This window comes from Mytilus californianus, unplaced genomic scaffold, assembly GCF_021869535.1.
Source record: "Mytilus californianus isolate M0D057914Y unplaced genomic scaffold, xbMytCali1.0.p SCAF_9, whole genome shotgun sequence".
NCBI classification, from domain to species: Eukaryota; Metazoa; Mollusca; class Bivalvia; order Mytilida; family Mytilidae; genus Mytilus; species Mytilus californianus.
In genome coordinates this window covers 31,110,023-31,135,002 of record NW_026262745.1, presented here as the reverse complement: position 1 = coordinate 31,135,002, position 24,980 = coordinate 31,110,023, and the positions used below count along the sequence as shown (strand labels likewise).

The following is a 24,980-nucleotide window of genomic DNA, read 5'->3' as shown; positions in this document are numbered from 1 at the left end:
GAGAGACGGACATACAACCACAAAAAACTTAACGGTTGATTACTTTTCTATGAAATTCAGAATTATAGGTCAAGTGAACTCTGTCTGAATGACATATGTTACTTGCAATGCTTTTATGTATACCATATATAGTTTTCCTATCAATAATAATGCCTGAGCATATTGCGTGAAAAAACCCAATATATTTTAAGTAGTCACTGAACCATGAAAATGAGGTCAAGAATAACGGACAAATACAAGACGGATTATTAAATTATATAACTCTGAGATATCAAAATCGATATTTAAATACTACATGTGGTAGTACAATCATTAATTCATTTTTATTTTTAACCATGAATAAACCAGTCATTTTACTGTGATGATTGATATTGGGTTAAATAATGCTGAATGATATTGTAGTGTAGGACTTGATTATTGCTTTGGACGAACAATATCTGTGACTTGATTTATGATTGGTTTTGTTCAGCCACAATAAAACATTTTATAACTATTTTTATTAAACAAATTTTCAGCTGAATTCATGATGTGAAACCAAAATAACAAGACAACAACTGATTACCAGAATGATGAAATTTAAATAAATCATTTCTAAATGTACTGTTGAGTAGTTCTTATATCTCCTTCAATCATTGCTCTGGTTGCTTTCCCGGGTTTTGTTTAACTTCAACTGTTTTGATTTTATCAGCTCTTTAACGTTTGTATTAGGTTTTTTACTTTCAAATATTTTGGCCTCGAGCATCGATCACTGAAGAGACAAAAACTGTCGAAATGCACATCTGGTTCAATCAACTTGGTAACATTGATTTTATTTTTGTTAATTATTAATCCTAAAAATTAAAATTGTACAATTATCTCTTGTCATGAAATGATGAAACATGCAATACCGACATGTGGTATTATCCGAAGTTTGTTCAGTGATTCTAGACTTTTTAGACTTTACAATACTTCCGATTTTAAACCAATAGAGAGTAACTTTGTAAACTTGGTTTTTATTTATTTTGGTGTTTGGAAATGTATGTGGTTTGTGTTTTCAAGGGAACTTCAAGCATCCTTTATTGCATACAATGTATTAGTAATGCAGCTTTTAGTTTTAACAGAAGAATTGCTTCTATTGATTGATTGATCGAGTGTTTGCTAGATTCCGAGCGGCCAATATTTCATGTATCTTCAACAAGTGAAAAAAATTAACTTAACACAAGGTAGACCAACTCATTCTCACAGTACATTTGTAAACTTATGTTTTTGACAGTAAGAAAAAAATCTTTCATTACAATAACCTTCTTGCTTACATAACCTGCTGGCTCAGAAATATTTTAAAGATATCTTAAATAAGGAAGCAAAATCAAGAAATAATAAATAAAAGAAAAACAGTCAGATGATGATGGGTGGGTGTATAACATCCCGTGGCAAATATTTCATATATATCATGCAGGAAGACGGGATCCCTGTTGTGTACTAGACCAGTAAGCTGAGCATACTTTTTTAACAAGCTAATTCTCAAGATAAAAGCATTTGGGAACATAATGATTATTTTTAGTTCACTAGTCTTTTCTTTTAGATTCATCGTGCTTTAGCGGAGAAGTAGCAAATTCCAATTTTCTAATCTTCGGTTGGACCAAGTTGGGATCGAATCAACGACCTCTCTCACGTCAAGCAAACACCCTACCACTAGACCACCCAAACAGTTCAAAACAATAAACCAAACAGCTGGTCAACTATAACAACTTTTAAAACGGGCCATAAAAGTATTAATCTATAAAACAAAAGTAGTGACAAACAACAATTAACAGCTCATGGTTTGGGTTAATCAACTGTAAATGTTGATACAAGTGGTCATCACTGATAATTTTCTCCATGTTAAGTTACTATGCTACATCAACCTTTTCAGTCTTATTAGGAATCCTACCTGCTTTTGAATGAATGGGCTGCTTGTTTGCGGAGTGTTCTAAGTAGTTCATCTACTGTATGACTAGCCAGTCAATACTGAAATTTTGAGTTCGAACCCCACATGTGGCAGGTGGTTTTGACTCCAATCTTAAGTGACTAGGGTTGTCAGCTTTCATGCCTAAGGTCGGAGATTCGTTCCGGGCACTCTGACTTCCTCCACCAATAAAAACTGACCACCACAATATAGCCAATAGTGCTGAACGTGTTTTAAAACAACAGTCGTGTTGGTAGTTGGCATTAAAATCTGCTGACACATTTTTGTAAAATATAACCTTAATGATGAATTGACAAGTTTGAGTCTTATTTGAGCTGTATTTATAGAGGAGTTTTAATTTGAAAAAGTTAAGACAGATAATGGATACCAAGTGACAACAGCAGCCCAAAGATTTTTTTATGGAAAAAAAATCAATATTCATAGGTGTGTTTCTTTGAAAAAGGTTTTGACCACAGGTGATTAAGAACTTGTATATTGTATGGACATATGTCTATTATTGAATACTGTAAACTGACCCCTGATGTTATTAGGTTGTTTGTGTCCTCATTGACATGTATTCCACATCTCCTTTCTTTTCAAGTCAATCAAAAGCCCATCACACGAACTTTCATAGTAAAACCCTTTCCATTAACTTACCTTTACCTAGCTTATTGTTTTTATGAGTTATTTGTCTAAAATCTGTAGTACTTGCATGGAACCTTATTTTTCAAAATAAGTCATTATTATCAAGGGCATGGATGCAGTGCATCGTGGTCCAATTCATGGAAAGTGAAACATTGTGTACTATTAAAGTCATGATTATTAAGGGCGTGGATGCAGTGCATTGAGGTCCTATTTGTGGTAAGTGAAACATTATGTACTGAGTCATCATAATCAAGGGCCTGGATGCAGTGCATCATGGTCACGTTCATAGATATGTAACATCAATAAAGTCATCATAATCAAGGGCCTGGATGCAGTCTATCATGGTCTCATTAATGGAAATATTACATTAATAGAGTCATCATAATCAAGGGTCTGGATGCAGTGCATCATGGTCTCATTCATGGAAATATTACATCAATAAAGTCATCATAATCAAGGGCCTGGATGCAGTGTATCATGGTCTAATTCATGGAAAAGTAACATCAATAAAGTAATCATAATCAAGGGCCTGGATGCAGTGCATCATGGTCTCCCTTATGGAAATGTAACATCAATAAAGTCATCATAATCAACGGTCTTGATGCAGTGCATCATGGTCTCATTCATGGAAATGTAACATCAATAAAGTCATCATTATCAAGGGTCTATATGCAATGCATCATGGTTTCATTTATGGAAATGTAACATCAATAAAGTCATCATGATCAAGGGTCTTCATGCAGTGCATCATGGTCTCATTCGGGGAAATGTAACATCAACAAAGTCATCATAATCAAGGGTCTGGATGCAGTGCATCATGGTCTCATTCATGGAAATGTAACATCAATAAAGTCATCATAATAAAGGGTCTGGATGCAGTGCATCATGGTCTCATTCATGGAAATGTAACTCAATAAAGTCATCATAATCAAGGTCTGGATGCAGTGCATTATGGTCTCATTCATGGAAATGTAACATCAATAATCAAGGGTCTGGATGCAGTGCATGATGGTCTCATTCATGGAAATGTAACATCAATAAAGTCATCATAATCAAGGGCCTGGATGCAGTGCATCATGGTCTCATTTACGGAAATGTAACATCAATAAAGTCATCATAATCAAGGGTCTGGATGCAGTGTATCATGGTCTCATTCGGGGAAATGTAACATCAATAAAGTCATCATAATCAAGGGCCTGGATGCAGTGCATCATGGTCTCATTCATGGAAATGTAACATCAATAAAGTTATCATAATCAAGGGTCTGTGTGCAGTGCATCATGGTCTCATTCATGGAAATGTAACATCAATAATCAAGGGTCTGGATGCAGTGCATCATGGTCTCATTCGGGGAAATGTAACATCAATAAAGTCATCATAATCAAGGGCCTCGATGCAGTGCATCATGGTCTTATTCATGGAAATGTAACATCAATAAAGTCATCATAATCAAGGGCCTGGATGCAGTGCATCATGGTCTCATTCATGGAAATGTAACATCATTAAAGTCATCATCATCAAAAGTCTGGATGCAGTGCATCATGGTCTTATTCATAGAAATTTAACATCAATAAAGTCATTATAATAAAGGGCCTGGATGCAGTGTATCATGGTCTCATTCGGGGAAATGTAACATCAATAAAGTCATCATAATCAAGGGCCTCGATGCAGTGCATCATGGTCTTATTCATGGAAATGTAACATCAATAAAGTCATCATAATCAAGGGCCTCGATGCAGTGCATCATGGTCTCATTCATGGAAATGTAACATCATTAAAGTCATCATCATCAAAAGTCTGGATGCAGTGCATCATGGTCTTATTCATAGAAATTTAACATCAATCAAGTCATCATAATCAAGGGCCTCGATGCACTGCATCATGGTCTTATTCATGGAAATGTAACATCAATAAAGTCATCATAATCAAGGGCCTGGATGCAGTGCATCATGGTCTTATTCATGGAAATGTAACATCAATAAAGTCATCATAATCAAGGGCCTGGATGCAGTGCATCATGGTCTCATTCATGGAAATATAACATCAATAAAGTCATTATTCAATACAAACAGTTTTATTCTAACAGTCATCTATATAAATATATTTGTACAATTAAAATAAACAACAAATAACTGATAATAAACAAAAACTGAAAACATTTGTTTGTAAATTATTGCACTTCTTACATTGACTAGCCAATAAGTTTAGAGAATAATATCACTTCTATTTTTCAATAAACAATATACAAATAAACAAAACAATTGTAAGGATTTCCTTTGTTAACTTCAATGCAGTTAGTATGGGATGTGTTTGTGAAATAAGTGTTTTGGTAGACATACAAGAATAAAACTAAGGTAAAGTCACTTAGAAAAAAGTCCTTTGGTGAATTAAAATTTGTGAAGTGCTGATTCAAAAATACGATAAAAAACATGCAAACTAATAAGGGGGAAGTTTGAAATCTAAAAATAGCTAACCCCACCACATAGTCATGTGGTTGGTCCAGTTCATGAACCTCATTCATGTCTGTTATGAACTTTTTTGTCATGTTGATGGCAAATCTTTGATAATCTCTGTTAAAATTATTCACAACTTTTGTTGATTTGGGACAATTTGGAGTCTGTTAAAGATGATATATATGTTGACCTGTAGACGTTTTTGTTTGCTGTGTTGGGTTAATTGATCTTTCACTTATGTATATCCAAAATCTACATTTAGGTATTTGAGGAAATAATAAAAGTTGTGGTTGGTTTGTTTCAATATGAAATATTATGCTGATATTTTGATGATTTGCAATTTGAAAAGGGTTAAAGTTATAGCAAAAATGTTGAAACTATGCGTACTAGTTTTTTAGGATCACTGTTGATATGTTTATTCATGTGTATTTTGAACTTGCTTTCAACAATAATGATTGTGAAATGCTGAGTGATTCAAATTGAAATAAAAAACATATCGTATGAGGCTGTCATTTGTTTATTGAATTGAGACTTCATCACAAATAAAAAAATAAATGAAAAATGTTGGCACTTAAATTTTAACATAAAACTATTTATTCCAAGATTTTAGATTTTAACAATTACAAAATCACATTATATGTTCATCTTGAAGTCCAAACACCGTGAATACAACAACTATACACAATTTTTTTTTAAAACTTTTTCATAAATATTAAGATGTTTACAATGTTATTTTTCATTTATAATTTCTATTTCCAAAGGGAATAACTCCATTAAAAAAATTAAAAAATGGTCAGCACTTATTCAAGGCCTTGCTGGTAAAATCCTTTGATGCAAATTTCATAAAATCCAACAAGAAATGAAGATGTGAGAGTGCTTACAATGTTCAATACAAATTGAATTTCAAAGGGACAGGAGTCCTGTAAAAAAATTATTGATCAGCGCTGATTTTGGAGATCGCCTCCGGCTTTGCTGATATAAACCATTAATTTTAATTTCATAACAATCCTACGAAAAATATAGGTATGAAAGTGCTAACAAAACAACTTTCCATGACAAAAAAATATTGAATAACAGAGTTCCAATGTCCCTCTTGTTGCACATATTCTATCTATCAGAGGGCAGTAACTAAAAAAACACTTATCTTTTGTTCTTTAAAACTTTTTAAAAATATCTTCGAGAAATGAAGGCTTCAGAGCAAATTCAATGCAATTTCCTGTACAATCAATATTTCCAAGGGGCATAACTCGTTAAAATATTTGATCAGCACTTATTTTTGAAAGTGTCAAAGATATTGCTGATTTAAACCTATGATATGAGTTTCATAAAATTCTGGCAAGACATGAGAGCACTAACAATGCAATTTTCCATATAATCAATATTTCCAAGGAGCATAACTCTTTTGAAAATAACTGATCTGCACTAATTTTCAAACTCGTTCAAGACATTGCTGATATAAACCTTCAATATAAGTTTCATAAAAATCTGGCAAGAATTGTACACATGAGAGCGCTAACGATGCAATTTTCCATATAGTTAATATATCCAAGGGGTATAACTCTTTTAAAAATAGTTGATCGGCACTGATTTTCAAACTTGCCTAAACATTGCTGATATAAACCCATGATATAAGTTTCATAAAAATCTGGCAAGAATTGTACAAGTGAAAGTGCTAACGATGCAATTTTCCTTATAATTAAAGTTTCCAAGGGGCATAACTCTTTTAAAAATAGTTCATTGGCACTGATTTTCAAACTAATCCAAGACATTGCTAATATAAACTTATGATATCAGTTTTATAAAAATCTGGCAAGAATTGTACATGTGAGAGTGTTAACGATGCAATTTTCCATATAATTATAGTTTCCAAGGGCATAACTCTTTTAAAAATAGTTCATTGGCACTGATTTTCAAACTCGTCCAAGAAATTGCTAATATAAACTTATGATATCAGTTTTATAAAAATCTGGCAAGAATTGTACATGTGAGAGCACTAACAAGACCTGACGGACAAACAAAAAGACAGATGGACGGAAACTCTGTATTTCTATGTCAAAAAAATAAATACATGTTTCTGATAATGAATATCCTTCATCAGTATGAATTGCCAAATTAAAATTGCTTTTTCTTCTTTTCTGTAATCTTGAAATTTATGCATTATACAAAGTGAACACAGTTTTGTGAAAGTTAACATTGAGCATAATAATTTATACATACCAATGTTTTGTGAAAAATTAACCCAAGTATAATATACATAACACAGATATTTCAAACATGAACCTCAGTATATACATAATCTTTTATGATAATGTGTAGCAGCTACCTTTAATTCTTCAAGCATTTTAAATTAGCAAGGGACTAAAATCATAATATGATATATATATATATATATTTATATATATAAATTTGAAAAACTATAAACTTAACAACTAATGCAAAAGCATCAACATTTTCTTTATGTTGACAGACACTATCACCATACACAAAAGCAATGTAAACCCGTCTAAAACTACAACAATATTTGACTCAAGTAAAACCATCAATCTAAAAATTAAGAAAAAAAAAAGAAATAAATGTCTACTAAAACCCATCTAGGACGAAAATACACTTGTTCTCAATAAGTGAAACAATACATCTATAAACTAAGAAAATATAAAAGCAAAAGTTATCTACAAAACAATATAAACCAATAATAAATTTCAAATAATAAAAAACTAAAAATGTGAGTGAACTTAAAAGGATAACCACTGCACGCATATCTAATTATCTCCCCTTTCACATGCTGGACTGGGATTATATTCCTTAATAAATATCCTCAGGTCCTGTTCTACAAATGTGTAAAGTTAAAAAGTATTCATCCAGTCTGAGTACACGGTCAGGTGGACAGATAGACGGACAGACAGACTGACAGACAGATAGGATGATTCCTATAGAACACCCCCTTCCCCTCCAAAAAAATAACAACAAAAAAACAGTTTGCTTGAGATACTCAGAGGCTTTTTAATTGTCGTAAATGAAATTAATTAAAAATAAGAATGAAAATCAACAAGACAGTACTAGGAACCAGTTTAAGAGACTAAACAAGACTTGCAATCAGAGTTTGGTTCAGTCTAGTAGGAGATAACACTAACATAAACATGTACAAAGACAGTTAGGATCTGTACATTTGAAAAGTCCCTTTACATTTTTGTATATATCTTCAACTCCTTAAACACTTGAAAAAGTAACATATTTATGTACCTGTACATATACACTATACAGTAATTCACAAGTAACTGTGAAAGAGAACTCTACAACCAGCATCAATGAGTACTATTTAGAGCAAATATCATACCTGATGTGTATTCAGATAGGAAACTTTTCTTCATGGTTTGTTCAAATTATTTGACCACCTAAAACTTAAAACAAATGAATAATAGATGAAGGGTGCACATCAATGAGACAGCAACCCAAAGACATATATCTCCAAAATGACATAGAAAGGTCAACATAAAGTTTTTAACTATAAACAAATGTCTTTTTATACAGCTGGCTCCAAGTTGAGAAAAACTTTTGAATAAAACAGTGGTGGATTTAAGGAGAGCCAGGGGTATTATACTTTTTGGCATTTACAATCCCTCCCAAAAGATATAAAGAATCCAGCATTTACAGGTATACCACAAATAATAATGAATCCACAGTAAATGGTAACTAGTAAACTGACATGTTAGCAAGGGCACCTCTTATACATTATTTTGGGAGGCAAGGAGACTGATGCATACAAAGCAAATGTCCAAAGTTATCAAATATCATAAATTTCGAACCAGCAATTAATTCAGGATTTGTTCTCGCTCTATATATGTTTTTTTTAAATCCAAGCACTATTCATTTTGGTGGGCATTTTCGTAAATGGTGGGCAACAAATAATTTTGACACAGAAAATCATTTCTCAATAGCAAAAGATATGTTTTAACAAAAACCTAAGTTTTCAACCAATTTTGACTTGAGAAATAATTTGTAATGCATATTATGCTTATATTAAATATCAATTTTCAATCACATCCTACCACAAGAAGATGCTTCTCAAAATTTGTGATTTTTTAACAAAAAGTCAGTTTTTACCTATTTTTATTTGTCAATCTCTTTGAAATAACTTATTAAATACACCTATATATCAGTTATTGTTAAAATCCTATTATAAGAAGACATTTTTCAAAATATAAGATTTTTTAACAAAAAGCAAATTTTTTTCCAAAATAAATGAGCCAAATTTCACCAAAATATAATATGCACAACTAATATTATGCACAACAATTGTGAAAAATTTCATTGGCTCCCTACCTATACTTTTGGAGTTTTTGCGTTTACAAAAGACATTTCTCAAAATTTGTGATTTTGATTAACAAAAAAATAAAACTTTTTCAATAATGAATAAGCCAAATTTCACCAAAATATAGTATGCACGTCTACACATTATGGCACAACAACTGTAAAAAATTTCATTGGTCTCCTATCTATACTTTTGATGCTATTGTGTTTACAAAAATTATGGATGGACAGACAGCATGACAGACAAAGTGAAAACTATATATATATAGGGCTCCTGTATCCTCTATCCGGGGCTCTAATAAAAAAAGTAGCACAATAATCTCCATCTAAATTAAATATGAAGATGCTTATACAACTGCAACCCAAATATCATTGACCTAGCATTGGTGGTTCTGACATAATCATAAACTTGAACAAATTGTTGACCCTGCATGAAACAGCACCTCTAAGTCTTGCCTCGGAGACTTTGTCAAGAAATGTTTAGACCTCAGACATAAAATAACTATACACATCAATGTGCTCAATTTCTTGTTGCACACAGTACGTTAAATTTAAAATTGATTTATGTCTGAGGAAGCATACTACAAGACTTTCATATTTTTGGAAGGTCATAATATATCAGTCGATTGCAATACTGAACAAATACAATATAAATATAATACAAACTTTCTGCATATTCAGTAACTTTTGTGTGCATTTATTACTGCTATTGTTCAACAATACACAAAAATGTCATTAATTATTGCAATATCAGGATTTATCATATACTTATAGAAAATAATGGTATAATTGTACCCTTGATAAAACTTATTTGTTCATATATTTATTCATTAAATTTGAAGAATTGTCTTAGCTGTCTGAATCTTTCGTTATCAACTGCTTCCGCTTTATATCAACTGCTTCCGGTTTATATCAACTGCTTCCGGTTATTATCGCATGCCATTCTGTAATATTATCCTGTGGCATTTTGATGTCATTCTGCAAATTTAACTAAGTAGGATAGAAAAACAAATATTAGGAAACAGGAAAAAAATATTATTAAAAAAAGCAAAAAAACAATACGATAAATGCATTTTTCAAAGTTTTAAAAAAAGTTCTTGTCTGTATGTCTTCTGCTGAAGTATATGATAAAAAGAACATAACATGTCATTTTTCATAAACAGCCCATGGTCAAAATCATCCCTCGAGCCTGTCAGCTCTCGGACTGATATCATGACCTAGGGCTGATAAGAGGTCTGATATGAAAAATGCCATGTTTAATTATAATCTATATATACTGCATACCAATAAAGATATCAAAATTTAAAATGGGAGTTTTAATTTTTGTGCAATTCTATCGCAATTTCATAATAATAAAAACATAGCAAACATTTCTGTATTTTCAGTAACAATATTACAATTTTAGGTTAACCTAGAAATAATGCAACCCTTTTGATGCATTGCTATTGAAGTATAATACAAGCTTACTTTAGTGTGTGTTCAGCAAAAAGTATAATGTTGCATACAATAATTTTAAATACTTTTTTTTCAGTGCATTTTTATTATATATATTTGCATAAATTCTTAACCTTAGTTATGGTATTTCAATAAGTCCATTTTCATAATAACAACTTTAATTTTGGATTTTATAATTTCTGTAAATCATTTCCCCTAATGTTGGACAACAATGTCCTTGTGCTATGTTTATGTTTTCTTTACACGAAAAAATCATCATCGGAAAACGGTTATTTTTTTCCCAAAATTGCTCTGATTTTTAGCTTGATTTTACTTTTTTCAGTTGCTCTTACTTGACAAAGCACCAGAATGTCTTATCGTTGAGTAGGTATCCTGTCAAGAAATTATATACTCCAGAGTCAATAGTAGGGTTGATATGAAAATTGTCTATTGGTATTGTTTGTAGAACTAATCTCTACAATACAACTGAAAAAATACAAATTTCTTTTGAGTGGCAAGGAAAGTAAATATCTAAACCAAAAAATTTAACAAACAAGCCAAGCAATTTTGTTGCATACATTGGTGCATAATGTAATTTACACTTATATTGATGTACATGTAAACGTGAAAACCCTAATGATCCTTTAAGACACAAAATCAATTCTTCTACACACTGCATACAGTTTTAACACAATACTAAATATAAAAAAACATCAACAAATATCAACAAGGATAAAAAATCAGTATAATCATCTGTTATATATATATATATTCATATTCTGATCAACAGAATATAAAATTTAATGGCTATCCATAGCTTTCAGATATCTCTGGTCAACAAGATGAGGGATCACTTTGTGTCTGTAAAAGAAGACATACCAGATATAAATATAAGACAATGTTCAATGAACTGTAAAATCTGTGTCAAAAAAACTAATTTGGCATTTATTATAAAAAGTTCATATCATAATTGACATGCTACTTAAATTCAAGTTGATGTGACCACAACTTCATGGTAAACTTCCTTAAATCAAAACTTTAACCTGAAATGGGACAGACAGTTGGACTGTTTGATGGATGGATGAATGCACAGACTGGAAAATATCAAGCCTCTAATATGGTAGGTGGATCATTAAAAACTCAATCAGTTCATTTTCCTATTTTTCCATTTTTAATGGAGCACAACTCTGGAACACAAAACTACATTGCAGTGAAAATTAAAAATGTTACATCTACATCATTTCTTCTCTATTTGCATTCATACAACATTTTTCTTATCTTTAAATTGACCTGCATTTCAAGTGATGAATTTTGCAAAGATACAAGTCTTACTCCAAACCAAACCAACATTAAAATATCATCAGCTTCTTTGTAGATCTTGCCTTTCTGATCATTTGTGCTATTGAAAGTTTCTATCTATTTATACCATTTTTCAAGATATTAGGCAAAAATGCCAAAATATGGTAAAAATTTTCATTAAAGGGCCATAACTCTAATAAGGAATTGTCAGAAGATTTTGGTCTTTGATGACTTATTTGTAGATCTTGTCTTGCTGATCATTTTTGCTATTTAAAGTTTCCCTCTATATTTTATAATTTTCAAGATAATAGGGAAAACATTTAAAATGGTAAAATCCATCATTTGAGGGCAATTACTCCTATAAGAAGTCGTCTGACAGTTTTGACGTCAAAAGACAATGGTAAGAGCTCAGCATTCTGAACATTTTTGCATCTGTCAGAATTTCTCTTTTTACAGCTGTTTTAAATAAAAAAGGCAAAACATGCATTTTGCCCCTATGTTCTAATTTTAGCTATGTTGGCCATCTTGGTTGACAGGTGTGGTCATCGGACATATTTTTTAAACTAAATACCCCAATGATGATTGTGGCCAAAGTTTGGTTAAATTTGGCCTAGTGGTTTCAGAGGAGAAAATTTTTGTAAAAGTTAACAGACGACGACGCCGGACGACAAAGAAGAGGGACGACAGTCGACGGACGCCAAGTGATGAGAAAGCTCACTTGGCCTTTCGGCCAGGTGAGCTAAAAATGATCCGAACGAATTAAATTAAAACTTGATCTGTATCTTGTCATGGTAAAACTATATACCAAATATCAAATCAATAATTTTAAGCATGATGAAAAAACATGCAGAAACTGATTACTTGCGTGGATTTTTCAAGTCAAAGACCATAAGTGTGCACAAAATCATCGGACCAGTAACTAGTCATGATAAAACTATATACCAAATATCAACTCAATATCTTCAAGCACGAAGAAAAAAAGCATGGAAAACTGATTTGCCGGACAGACAGACGTAGTGCAAACCTAAAGTCCCCTTTGACTTCGACGGTAGGGGACTAATAAGACAAGGTCCATAGAATGAACGAAAGAACAAACAACCCAACAAAGGACACAATGACAACCGAGGATATCCAACTTCTTTAAGCAGAGTATAATAATAATGGTGGTGTGAACTATTGGTAGGTAAAACAAAATGGTTTATTTGGAGTTTATATGTAATTCGCTCCACTGGTGGGCTGTGAAATATTATCAGACACATAAAATATCTAAACTTACTAAACGAGATGATGGTATGAATTTCGTCTCTGGTCTCTTGAGTTGTCTCATTGGCAATCATACCACATCTTCTTATTTTAATATTGGATGATTAGAAAAAAATGTAGCTGAATAAGGAAATCTTATAGTTTTGTTCAATTGATTTTTTTTATTTACTTCTTCCAACATTACCTTAAAGGAATCAGTAGAAATATCAGAACAGGGAAGAACATTTTCAGATATGGATACGGTGCAAATCCTAGTCCACACAAAACCAAAAGCTGTAGTAACTGTAGTACTGTAAACAGGTGCATCATTCTCTGGGGCACCCTTCTTATGTAATGGTTTGGTGGATACGCATTCTATAATTGAAAGGAAAAAATAATAAAACATGCAAAAATATTGTTATCTTGTACAATATGCATTATTATGATTTTACTTAAAAGTGATAACTGAAACATAAATATTCAATACCACTATCAGAAAAGTATCAAAATCAATTTCACTGATACAATACATTGCACAAAGCACTTAAATATCAGGCACAGATCCAGAAATTTTGAAAAGATAGTTACAATGGTATCCAGGCTACTAAGTCAATTCAGAAATTTTTGTGCTGTTTTTGTTGTTTTTATTGTAAAGAGATAAGTCTATCACAAAAATAAAATTTTAATTTTGTAAGCATTTTTAGTATGCATCATTTTCTGAAATGACAATCATTAATCTCGCATTTGTTTCCTTTGTTCAACAATCGCAATAATTAAAATACACACAATAAATTCTGAATTTATAGTAATTCTTATTGATTTTCATGTAATAAAAAAATAGTGAAAAATGAATTAAGGTTCAACCAATGCTTGCAAATATAATTCTAAATAAATAGGAGCACACCTTTGTTGTCATTGGTCAATACATTATAAATTGCTATACTGACTGCAATTTTTACAATTACTGCTATTCCCAAAGAAAAAAACTCATAAGATAAAAGAACAGAGTTACAATGTCCCCTGCCTTGCACATATTTTATCTATCCAAGATACAAGGGCAATAACTAAATAAATAGCGCTAGCGAGGCCATTTTCCATAAATTCAATATTTCCAAGGGGCATAAATCTTTTAAAAAAAGTCGATCGGCCACCATTATAAAATTTGTTCGAGATATTGCTGATATTAACCTATAGTATAAGTTTTATAAAAATCTAGCAAGAATTGTACCTGTGAGGTATTTTCATGCCCCACACAACACGTTATGCAGGGGACAAAAAACTATCAATAGACCAAATACCTGTTCAGTAAATAGCAACATTATTCTTTCAAACATCTGGTTTCCATACAGAGAAGTTATTCCAACATACAGGAACAGTCCATATAACACAGGAGTAGGGATGTATGACAGTACTGGAGTTATCAGTAAGGAGAGTCCAATCAGTATGTGGGAAAATATAGCTGTTATTCTCGTCTCTCTAACTTTTACAAGTCTGTACAAAGAAGAAAACCAACAGTATTAGTTGCATGTTAATATGAAATGATTTGAAAAGCATGCAATGTACAGGGTTCACACATCTGTAAAAAATTTATTTAAACTTTCACATGAACTGATTACACAGATATTTTTTTTATTTAGGGTTTTTGTTTAAAGCACTACAGATATAAAACTCGTCTTTTGTCATTAAGTTTGAACTGTAGGCCTAAGTAGCCACATAGTGGCAGGGGCTGTTTACACTCCTTAACATTCCCTAAGTGATATGATTGTAATTAGTTATTTAGTATTGTAGAACTTATTTAAGAATTTACAATCCATGTTAAGACAAAGTAATTTAAAACACATTAAACTGTAGACATACATTTTATAAATATGTCCCTGATCAACTCTTTCCTCCACATCAGCTAGGGCTTGCACATGTAATGGTGAATGTGGAAGTGCTGCATGTACCCATGGGAATCCTAGTAAACTTAGGACAACATTGATTACTCCAATTACCAACAAATCCCAATGATATGCTGTTCCTTTCTTCATTCTGAAATGTAAGCAAATAATAGACTGTTTTCACTTCAGTATAACACCAACCACTTCTGTGGTCTTGTGTAGCAGGTTTGCTTACCATATGGTGAGTATAAGGCATCCATTTAGTCAAAATTATTGTTTTTAAGGAGATCCAGAAATATTTCAGGACCTCCACCATAATTTGAATTCAGGACCTCCGTAAATTGGATTTCAGGATATCCTAAAATATTTATGGAGGTCCACAATTATTTCAATACCTCCACAATTCAATTTAAGGATATCCTGAAATTGATTTAATTTTCATTAAGTGTATCCCACATTTCTTTTTATTCATATTGAATAGATATTTTTCCTTATGTTACTTTAACTTTTGCAGTTTTACATTCGAAATAAACATGACAAAATGGCAATGTATTGAAAAGATTCTTTCATTTTTTTCTGTATCATATTGTTTCCCATTAGTGTATTTGAGCTTGAGTTATTTCCCTTGGCCACTGCATTGGAGAGCAAATTGTTTGATATTTCTTATTTGAATAACCAAAAGGATAAAGCACAATTTTGGTGCTTAACTGGTTCTGTTCACCAAAATAACATTGCCTGCTGTCATTACAAATAACAATTTGTAAGCATCATAATACACTTACTGTTTTAATATCTATTTTTGGGATGGTTGTGCTCTACATTATTTCTAAGCATGTACAAATCAAATAGTTAAGATTTTGCTTGACTTTATCATTTTATTGAATTAATTGTCTTTTCATGTCTGTTTTTTTTCTTTTTTTCTTTAGGTAGTTACATTCAACATCTTATTCTGAAAATTTAGGATAGTTTGAAATATATTTGATTTAAGGGCCAAATTTTCCCCAAATAGCACCTTGTCCTTTAAAAGGGCACTAGCTGTCAAATTCATGTTCACCTATTTGACTCAAATTCTCATATTTGATTTATAACATACTAAAATTTATGTCAGAATTATAATAAGTCTGAAATAAACAGTTAAGAAAGCCTGTACTCGATAATATATATCAGAATTTCATGTGTAATTTAGTCTAGACGCCATCTAATTAACTATCGAGATGACCTCCGAATACTACCAATGGTCACATAACTCGATATAAACATAAACATAAATATAAATAGATTGCGACCTCGTGCAATTGGATTTTTTTAGGTTTGTTCAATCTCATGTGATAGGTTAAAAAAAATAAGCTAATTAACATTTTTACCTGTATAAGAATGATTTTTTGTGGATCGAATCAGTCAACTAAATGGTTCACCTTTGTTTCACTTTCAATGTTGACATTCTTTTCCTTTTAATGACTGAACTCGACTTATGCATGTGTAACCAATCTCTAGCTAAAGGGTTAAATTGAAGGTCACATGAATACAGATTTAATGAGGTTGAATTATTCACTTGCAAGTGAATAATTCATCATCAATATTTCTTTGCTTATTTTGTCAAAATTATACCAAATTGGATGCTAAACGAATTTTTTATTTCATCATTTAACTTTTATTAATGATTGAACCAAACGAAATCATATTCTAATTTTTTTCATATCTCGTAGCTAGTGCCCCTTTAAACAATAGGTGTGAGTAAGTCTGATAATAGATCCTAATGCCAGATCATATTGATGAATTATACAATTTTTAATTAAATTAAAATTGTTCAATAAGCATCTTTGAGGAAAGTCTATCAGTTAGTATAACAAATTGAATTTAGTTAATTTGAGAAGGAATTAGTACATGTTGCCCTCCAACATGACTGAAAAGGGAATAAACAGTAAATGCAATTATGTCCATGGACAACTATCTATAATAGACTACATCTAAGGTATTTACTTGTTCTGTGGACCATTTACTAAAGCTGCTGTAATATTTTGGTCCATGAAGAACAATAAAGATAAACAGAATCCTAATCCCATAGCTCCAAACACAGCACCGACAGGAAGATTATAAAATGGCATCAACTGGAACATGTCTGACCTTAAAGGACCTGCCTTAAAACTCTTTATCACTGAAAAATATAGAAAATTGTATTATTCTACTTCTAACAAAAATCAAAGGGCAATAATTTTTAAAATAGCAAGAGCTTGTGATGCATAAACATTAATAGCAAGCCTGTTGTCTGTTTGTTGTTGTTTTATCAGGTCAAATACCAAGAGGTTACAAAAAGGCATCAGAAAATCATTAATCCTGAAGAAATGACTGTCAATAGTCTCTATATTTGTAGGAGTGTCACAAGAATTAGTTGTTTTTGCAAAGTGAAAGATGATTTTTATCGATTTTCTATTAATTTATAAATGGCAGATGAAACTAGAGGATCTCAAGAGCCTGTGTCGCTCACCTGACTCTAGTTTGGTTTTAGAAATCATGTAAAGATAGATAAAAATCATAACAGATACCCAAATAATGATTGAGGCCAATTTGGCTTAATATTGGTCCCGTTATTTAATAAAATATCCTGGTGGCCATCTTGAACAGTAAATTGGCAACAAAGTAGCAACACTTGGTCAGCACCTCATAAAGCACATGCATGCCATGTTTGGTTTCATTCCATTCAGTGGTACTCTAGAGGAAGACATTTGTATGTATTTCCTATAGGGTCCTATGTTAAACTAAGTCCCCCGCTGGCGGCCATCTTGGATGATGGATTGACTACAAAGTAACAACACTTGGTCAACACCTCATAAGAAACATTTATGCCATGTTTGGTACCATTCCATTCAGCGGTTCTCTAAAAGAAGATATTTGTATGTATTTCCCATAGGATCCTATGCTAAACTAAGTCCCCCGCTGGCGGCCATTTTGGATGATGGACCAACTGCAAAGTAACAACATTTGGTCAACACCTCATAAGGAACATTCATGTCATGTTTGGCTTCATTCCATTCAGTGGTTCTCTAAAAGAAGACATTTGTATGTATTTCCCTTAGGGTCCTATGTTAAACTTAGTCACCCACTGGCGGCCATCTTGGATGATGGATCGGCTGCAAAGTAACAACACTTGGTCAGCACCTCATAAGAAACATTCATGCCATGTTTGGTTTCATTCCATTCAGTTGTTCTCTAAAACAAGACATTTGTATGTATTTCCCATAGGGTCCTATGTTAAACTAAATCCCCTGCTGGTGGCCATCGTGGATGATGGACTGACTGCAAAGTAACAACACTTGGTCAGCACTTCATAAGGAACATTCATGCCATGTTTTGTTTCATTCCATTCAGTGGTTCTCTTAAAGAAGATATTTGTAAGTATTTCCCATAGGGTCCTATGTTAAACTAAGTCCCCTGCTGGCGGTCATTTTGGAAGATGGATCGGCTGCAAAGTAACAACACTTGGTCAACACCAGATAAGGAACATTCATGACATGTTTAGTTTCATTCCATTCACTGGTTCTCTAAAAGAAGACATTTGTATGTATTTCCCATAGGGTCCTATGTTAAACTAAGCCCCCTGCTGGCGGCCATCTTAGATGATGGATCGGCTACAAAGTAACAACACTTGGTCAGCACCTCATAAGGAACATTCATGCCATGTTTGGTTTCATTCCATTCAGTGGTTCTCTAGAAGAAGTTAAAAATGTAAAAAGTTAACAATGACGGACGACGACAGATTATAAAATGGCATCAACTGGAACATGTCTGACCTTAAAGGACCTGCCTTAAAACTCTTTATCACTGAAAAATATAGAAAATTGTATTATTCTACTTCTAACAAAAATCAAAGGGCAATAATTTTTAAAATAGCAAGAGCTTGTGATGCATAAACATTAATAGCAAGCCTGTTGTCTGTTTGTTGTTGTTTTATCAGGTCAAATACCAAGAGGTTACAAAAAGGCATCAGAAAATCATTAATCCTGAAGAAATGACTGTCAATAGTCTCTATATTTGTAGGAGTGTCACAAGAATTAGTTGTTTTTGCAAAGTGAAAGATGATTTTTATCGATTTTCTATTAATTTATAAATGGCAGATGAAACTAGAGGATCTCAAGAGCCTGTGTCGCTCACCTGACTCTAGTTTGGTTTTAGAAATCATGTAAAGATAGATAAAAATCATAACAGATACCCAAATAATGATTGAGGCCAATTTGGCTTAATATTGGTCCCGTTATTTAATAAAATATCCTGGTGGCCATCTTGAACAGTAAATTGGCAACAAAGTAGCAACACTTGGTCAGCACCTCATAAAGCACATGCATGCCATGTTTGGTTTCATTCCATTCAGTGGTACTCTAGAGGAAGACATTTGTATGTATTTCCTATAGGGTCCTATGTTAAACTAAGTCCCCCGCTGGCGGCCATCTTGGATGATGGATTGACTACAAAGTAACAACACTTGGTCAACACCTCATAAGAAACATTTATGCCATGTTTGGTACCATTCCATTCAGCGGTTCTCTAAAAGAAGATATTTGTATGTATTTCCCATAGGATCCTATGTTAAACTAAGTCCCCCGCTGGCGGCCATTTTGGATGATGGACCAACTGCAAAGTAACAACATTTGGTCAACACCTCATAAGGAACATTCATGTCATGTTTGGCTTCATTCCATTCAGTGGTTCTCTAAAAGAAGACATTTGTATGTATTTCCCTTAGGGTCCTATGTTAAACTTAGTCACCCACTGGCGGCCATCTTGGATGATGGATCGGCTGCAAAGTAACAACACTTGGTCAGCACCTCATAAGAAACATTCATGCCATGTTTGGTTTCATTCCATTCAGTTGTTCTCTAAAACAAGACATTTGTATGTATTTCCCATAGGGTCCTATGTTAAACTAAATCCCCTGCTGGTGGCCATCTTGGATGATGGACTGACTGCAAAGTAACAACACTTGGTCAGCACTTCATAAGGAACATTCATGCCATGTTTTGTTTCATTCCATTCAGTGGTTCTCTTAAAGAAGATATTTGTAAGTATTTCCCATAGGGTCCTATGTTAAACTAAGTCCCCTGCTGGCGGTCATTTTGGATGATGGATCGGCTGCAAAGTAACAACACTTGGTCAACACCTGATAAGGAACATTCATGACATGTTTAGTTTCATTCCATTCACTGGTTCTCTAAAAGAAGACATTTGTATGTATTTCCCATAGGGTCCTATGTTAAACTAAGCCCCCTGCTGGCGGCCATCTTAGATGATGGATCGGCTACAAAGTAACAACACTTGGTCAGCACCTCATAAGGAACATTCATGCCATGTTTGGTTTCATTCCATTCAGTGGTTCTCTAGAAGAAGTTAAAAATGTAAAAAGTTAACAATGACGGACGACGACAGACGCCAAGTGATGAGAAAAGCTCACTTGGCCCTTTGTGCCAGGTGGGCTAAAAATGTATTACAAGGCAAAATTTGCTTATTATCAATATTTCCAATACTGATGACTTCTTCAGTTTTATACATGTAGTACAATTGTTACCTGCAAAATATGTTTTTAACCCACTGACTGATTATCATTGCCACCATAATTCTTGCACCAAAATTTTCATTTTATAACTTTTTAACACTAATAATTTTTGCAACCAGACACAGTATGCAAAAGTCTTGCTACACTAACTTTCATTTTAAAAGTAATTACGGAGTACTCACTTGTTACATCTTTAAAGGCTAAAGCACCAAACACACTCATAATAATAACAGAAACAGGAAGAGAATAATCTGCCAGCAGTTCTCTCTTTCCTGCATTTAGATATGGTCTGAAATAATAGAAAAAATGAAGATTAATACGAAAATATTTTCGACATCTCAAATGGTCCTAAATTGTATTTTTATCTTTCATATATTTTAAATTGCATCTATTAGTTTTGCTAATCAGAATGAAAAACCTGCAGCTACTATCTATTATGTCTATTGTCATTTTCCAAAATCATTTCAAATAATACAGCTGTAATCAAGATATCTAGAACAAGGTGTGGTGTGGGCTATTGCTAACTAATTAGACTCCCACTCATTATGCAGATAGTCTTAGCTGTATTTTGCACAAATTTTTGGAACTATTTATTTCAATGTTCTCCAACGTAGTAAATGATTTGCCCTTTCAACTATTGTGATTCCAGCCCCACTGAATAGTCTTATGAAGTTGAAAACATATGTCTGCAGTACCAGGTTATAATCTTTGATGAGTTTTTAAATCAGTAAATATTAAACTTGATAACAGTTTTATGTGACTGGTACTTTTCCCATGGAGGTACTTTATGGTATATTCTATGACTACTTCAAATAAAACTGTCTCAATTCAGGCTGTACTATTCAGTTGTGAGGAGGGAAAAAAGTACCAAGTCCCTCGTAAAACTTTACTCAGTGCTCAGAGTACAAAAACTTGTGCTCGAAACACAATGTCCAGAATTTTGATTGGTTAATTTCTAAGTCTGAGTATGATAATTGTGCTCTAAACTTTTATGACCACTATAGGCCAGATGTCTACTCCTATCAAGGACCTGTGATTTAAACATGGTCGTTACAATTTACTATGGTTTATGCACTTTTGAGGCAAACATTAATAATCACTGTAAATATTTTGTTGAATAACTTACGTCTTTGTAAAATTGTATAATGTCACACCTAACCACAGAGTTCCTAAAAGTAATATTAAGTATAACAAGCTAACATCTCTCTCACAGACTGTGATAATCGTTGTTGTTACATTAACAGTTGTGTTAGTAGTAGAAAATGTACTACTGTTGTTGTTACAGGCTGGAATGTTGTAATGGTTGGCAAAATCTGAAAATATATAGTTGTAGTGATGCAGTATTTATCATTCAATTCATATACAAGTAGTTGTATTTAAAATTTTTAAAGTTAAAAAATATTTTTACATACAATAAATGAATCAGGATCATTTAATCAGTTACTCTTGATAAAAGAACAATGCTTGAGTATTCCAACCAGATAAATAACAAGACCAATGCCGAGTCTGGACCTACGTCACTGCATGTAATTGATTGAGGTTGCATATATACTAAATCGTAACTGATCATTCCCTTTCATTGAAGCCAAGAAAACTTTAGATGCAAATTTTCCTTGTAAGGGCTATTCCATTAAAATGTATGTGGGAGGGTAGGAAGGGACTTTCAAAATATCCCTACAACCAAGAACCATTTTTTAGATAATTTTGCATAATGGTAATAGACGCATACTGAAAAAAGACCCATGACCCACATTCAATAATTAAACTTCCCTTCCTACCCTCCCACATAACTTTTAATGGAATAGCCCTAAAATGGAATGAATGTTGTAAAATTTCAAACAGCAAAATATCAGCAAACAGGAAGTGGCTGCACAGTAGATGTAAAAGTTGTGAAAACTCTTTATAAATTTTTTTTTACCCAAGGTCTTTTGCACAGAGTCGAGCAGTTACTAGACCTGCTTTTGGCTTTGGCGATGCAGGTATAACTAAATCAACAGAATTCTTCATGGTCCACACTTTTTTCAAGATTCTACACAGTTAATATTGATTTCATGTTATTTTGAATCCATTGATTTTCACTTTAATATCAAATATCTGCCTATCAAATTACATTTCTAAAAAATCATGAGTATTTGGGTTTCAATGTTTGGAGGTTTTTACTGAACTTACTTTGTGCAGTATTTTTCAATGCATCCACAATAAAAGCTATAGATATGAACAAAGCAAATATTTCTTCTGAGGATCTCGTAGACCACTGCATAAGTTTACTTAACCCAAATGATGAATATAGGAACAGGAAAAAACTGTTCCATAGTCCAACACAAGCAAACATAGGCATAAATTCCAAACTAAAGTCTTGACAAATACTGTAAATTACTGAAAAAGAAATTTTGAAATGATAAGAAAATCAAAAAGTAAATTAACTATCCTAAAGAATAAAGCACACAAAATAGGAAGATATTGATAAGTATTGATTGATTGGTGTTTAACACCACTTTCAGCACTATTGTGGTAAATTATTATTGGTGGAGGAAGCTGTAGTGCCCAGAGAGAACCACTGATAGGAAAACTGACAATCATAGTCAATTAAGATTGGAGTCGAGGGCACCTGCCATATACGGGATTCAAACTCACAACCTCAGTGTTGACCGGCTAGTGATACAGTAGTTCGACTACTTAAACCACTCAGCCACGGAGGCCCCCGATATCGTAGTAAGAATTTTAAAAACTGTGAAAAAACTTGATGGGCATATTTTTTAAATTTATTAAATATATCTGCTTGACAAAATGCATGAACTAACCTGACAAGCACACTTTTGGGACTTGATTGTTATTTTAATGAGGGTTATAAAGTTTTACATTCTAGGCTTACAGTCATATTAAGCTTTGGTTTATGATTAATATGATTATCATACTCAAGACTCAAATAATGGATTTGGTGTATCTGAGTGAAGTCCCTAGTACTGAATTAAGCTTTATGACTTAAAGACCTGACCAGTAAGATTTCCTTTTTTTCCATTTCAAGATTTTCAACTGAATCTCCCATTCAATCTTGTATTTATAACATGTATAAAGCAACTTTCTTATTTATAAAGGGATGTAGATTAATATCCGTGGATATTTTTCATCGAATGCTTTTAATTTCCTTATTATTTTTTTTGTAGAATACTTTAATAATATTAGATAAATCTTTGTAACTTACTTTTTGTAAACAAAGCCAAAGGGGCCGTTGTCAGGAGTATAATCTGTGGTGTTCCTCCAAATACTGCAAAGAATAAACCACCAATTACCTGGGAATATAACACTTTCTGGACATCTGAAAAGTAAAATCTCTTCATTATAATTGTGTGAGAATTGATTTTAACATAGCTGTAAAAACAATACTAATTTTGAAAATAATGAAAATAATTCTATCATCATAACTTACATATAGACAAATCTTGTTGGGGCCCTTTATAGCTTGCTGTTCGGTGTGAGCCAAGGCTTCGTTTTACTTTGACCTATAATTGTTTACTTTTTACACATTGTGACTTGGATGGATAGTTGTCTCATTGGCACTCATACCACATCTTCTTATTTATAAATAATAATAATATTTTTGCAATTTTGAGAACTGTCTGAAAATTTTACATACTTGATCAAGACATTTATTGCCTACGAGGCTACTTGGAATGTGAGAACAAGCAGTGAAATATATTTAGTTATTTCCATCAAGAAGGGAACATGCCAATATTAAAAATAGTGCTCATTTAGGATCAGTTTTCCCAATAAAATACATTGTACTGTAATTCTAATCAAAGCTTTTTCCAAGTTCATTTTGTATTTCATTTTTAGACTGAATCCTTGCATGTGTAAATTTCATCCTGTCAAATATCATTAATTTTTAATAACCAACATAAGTGAATCTAAATTCTAAACTTTTTTTGGAAAAATACTGCAATGCTATGAAGATATTCATGAAATAATCTGAGTTATTCCCCTTGTATAAAAATTTTACCCACAAATTGAAAAATTAAATATCCATAGGTTATTTTAACTTTCCATTTATAAAATATAATTTTCAACATTAAATATAAATAAGATGTGGTATGATTGCCAATAAAACAGCAATCCATCAAATTCAAGATACATATCAGAAGACCGTATATTATCTATTTACAGTTTGCCTCATATCTTGAATTACATTTAGAAATTGACAATGATGGTCGGTTGAGAAACAAACTACATATCAAAAGAGATGATATCAAGAG

General features: G+C 32.4%; 1 protein-coding gene across 1 annotated transcript in view; it reads right to left on the bottom strand.

Moving 5' to 3' along the window:
• Positions 1-9,443: 9,443 nt before the first annotated feature.
• LOC127715071 (solute carrier family 4 member 11-like) overlaps positions 9,444-24,980 on the bottom strand; it is a 71,065-nt gene continuing 55,528 nt past the window's right edge. Inside the window, exons 11-19 of the mRNA XM_052221098.1 lie at positions 23,933-24,046; positions 22,900-23,106; positions 21,857-22,043; positions 20,913-21,019; positions 17,166-17,340; positions 15,163-15,336; positions 14,604-14,796; positions 13,511-13,680; positions 9,444-11,625 (exon numbers count right to left, since the gene is read on the bottom strand). Coding sequence (XP_052077058.1) covers positions 11,565-11,625; positions 13,511-13,680; positions 14,604-14,796; positions 15,163-15,336; positions 17,166-17,340; positions 20,913-21,019; positions 21,857-22,043; positions 22,900-23,106; positions 23,933-24,046 — 1,388 coding nt within the window. The 3' untranslated portion in view covers positions 9,444-11,564. The remainder of the gene's footprint in view (positions 11,626-13,510; positions 13,681-14,603; positions 14,797-15,162; positions 15,337-17,165; positions 17,341-20,912; positions 21,020-21,856; positions 22,044-22,899; positions 23,107-23,932; positions 24,047-24,980) is intronic.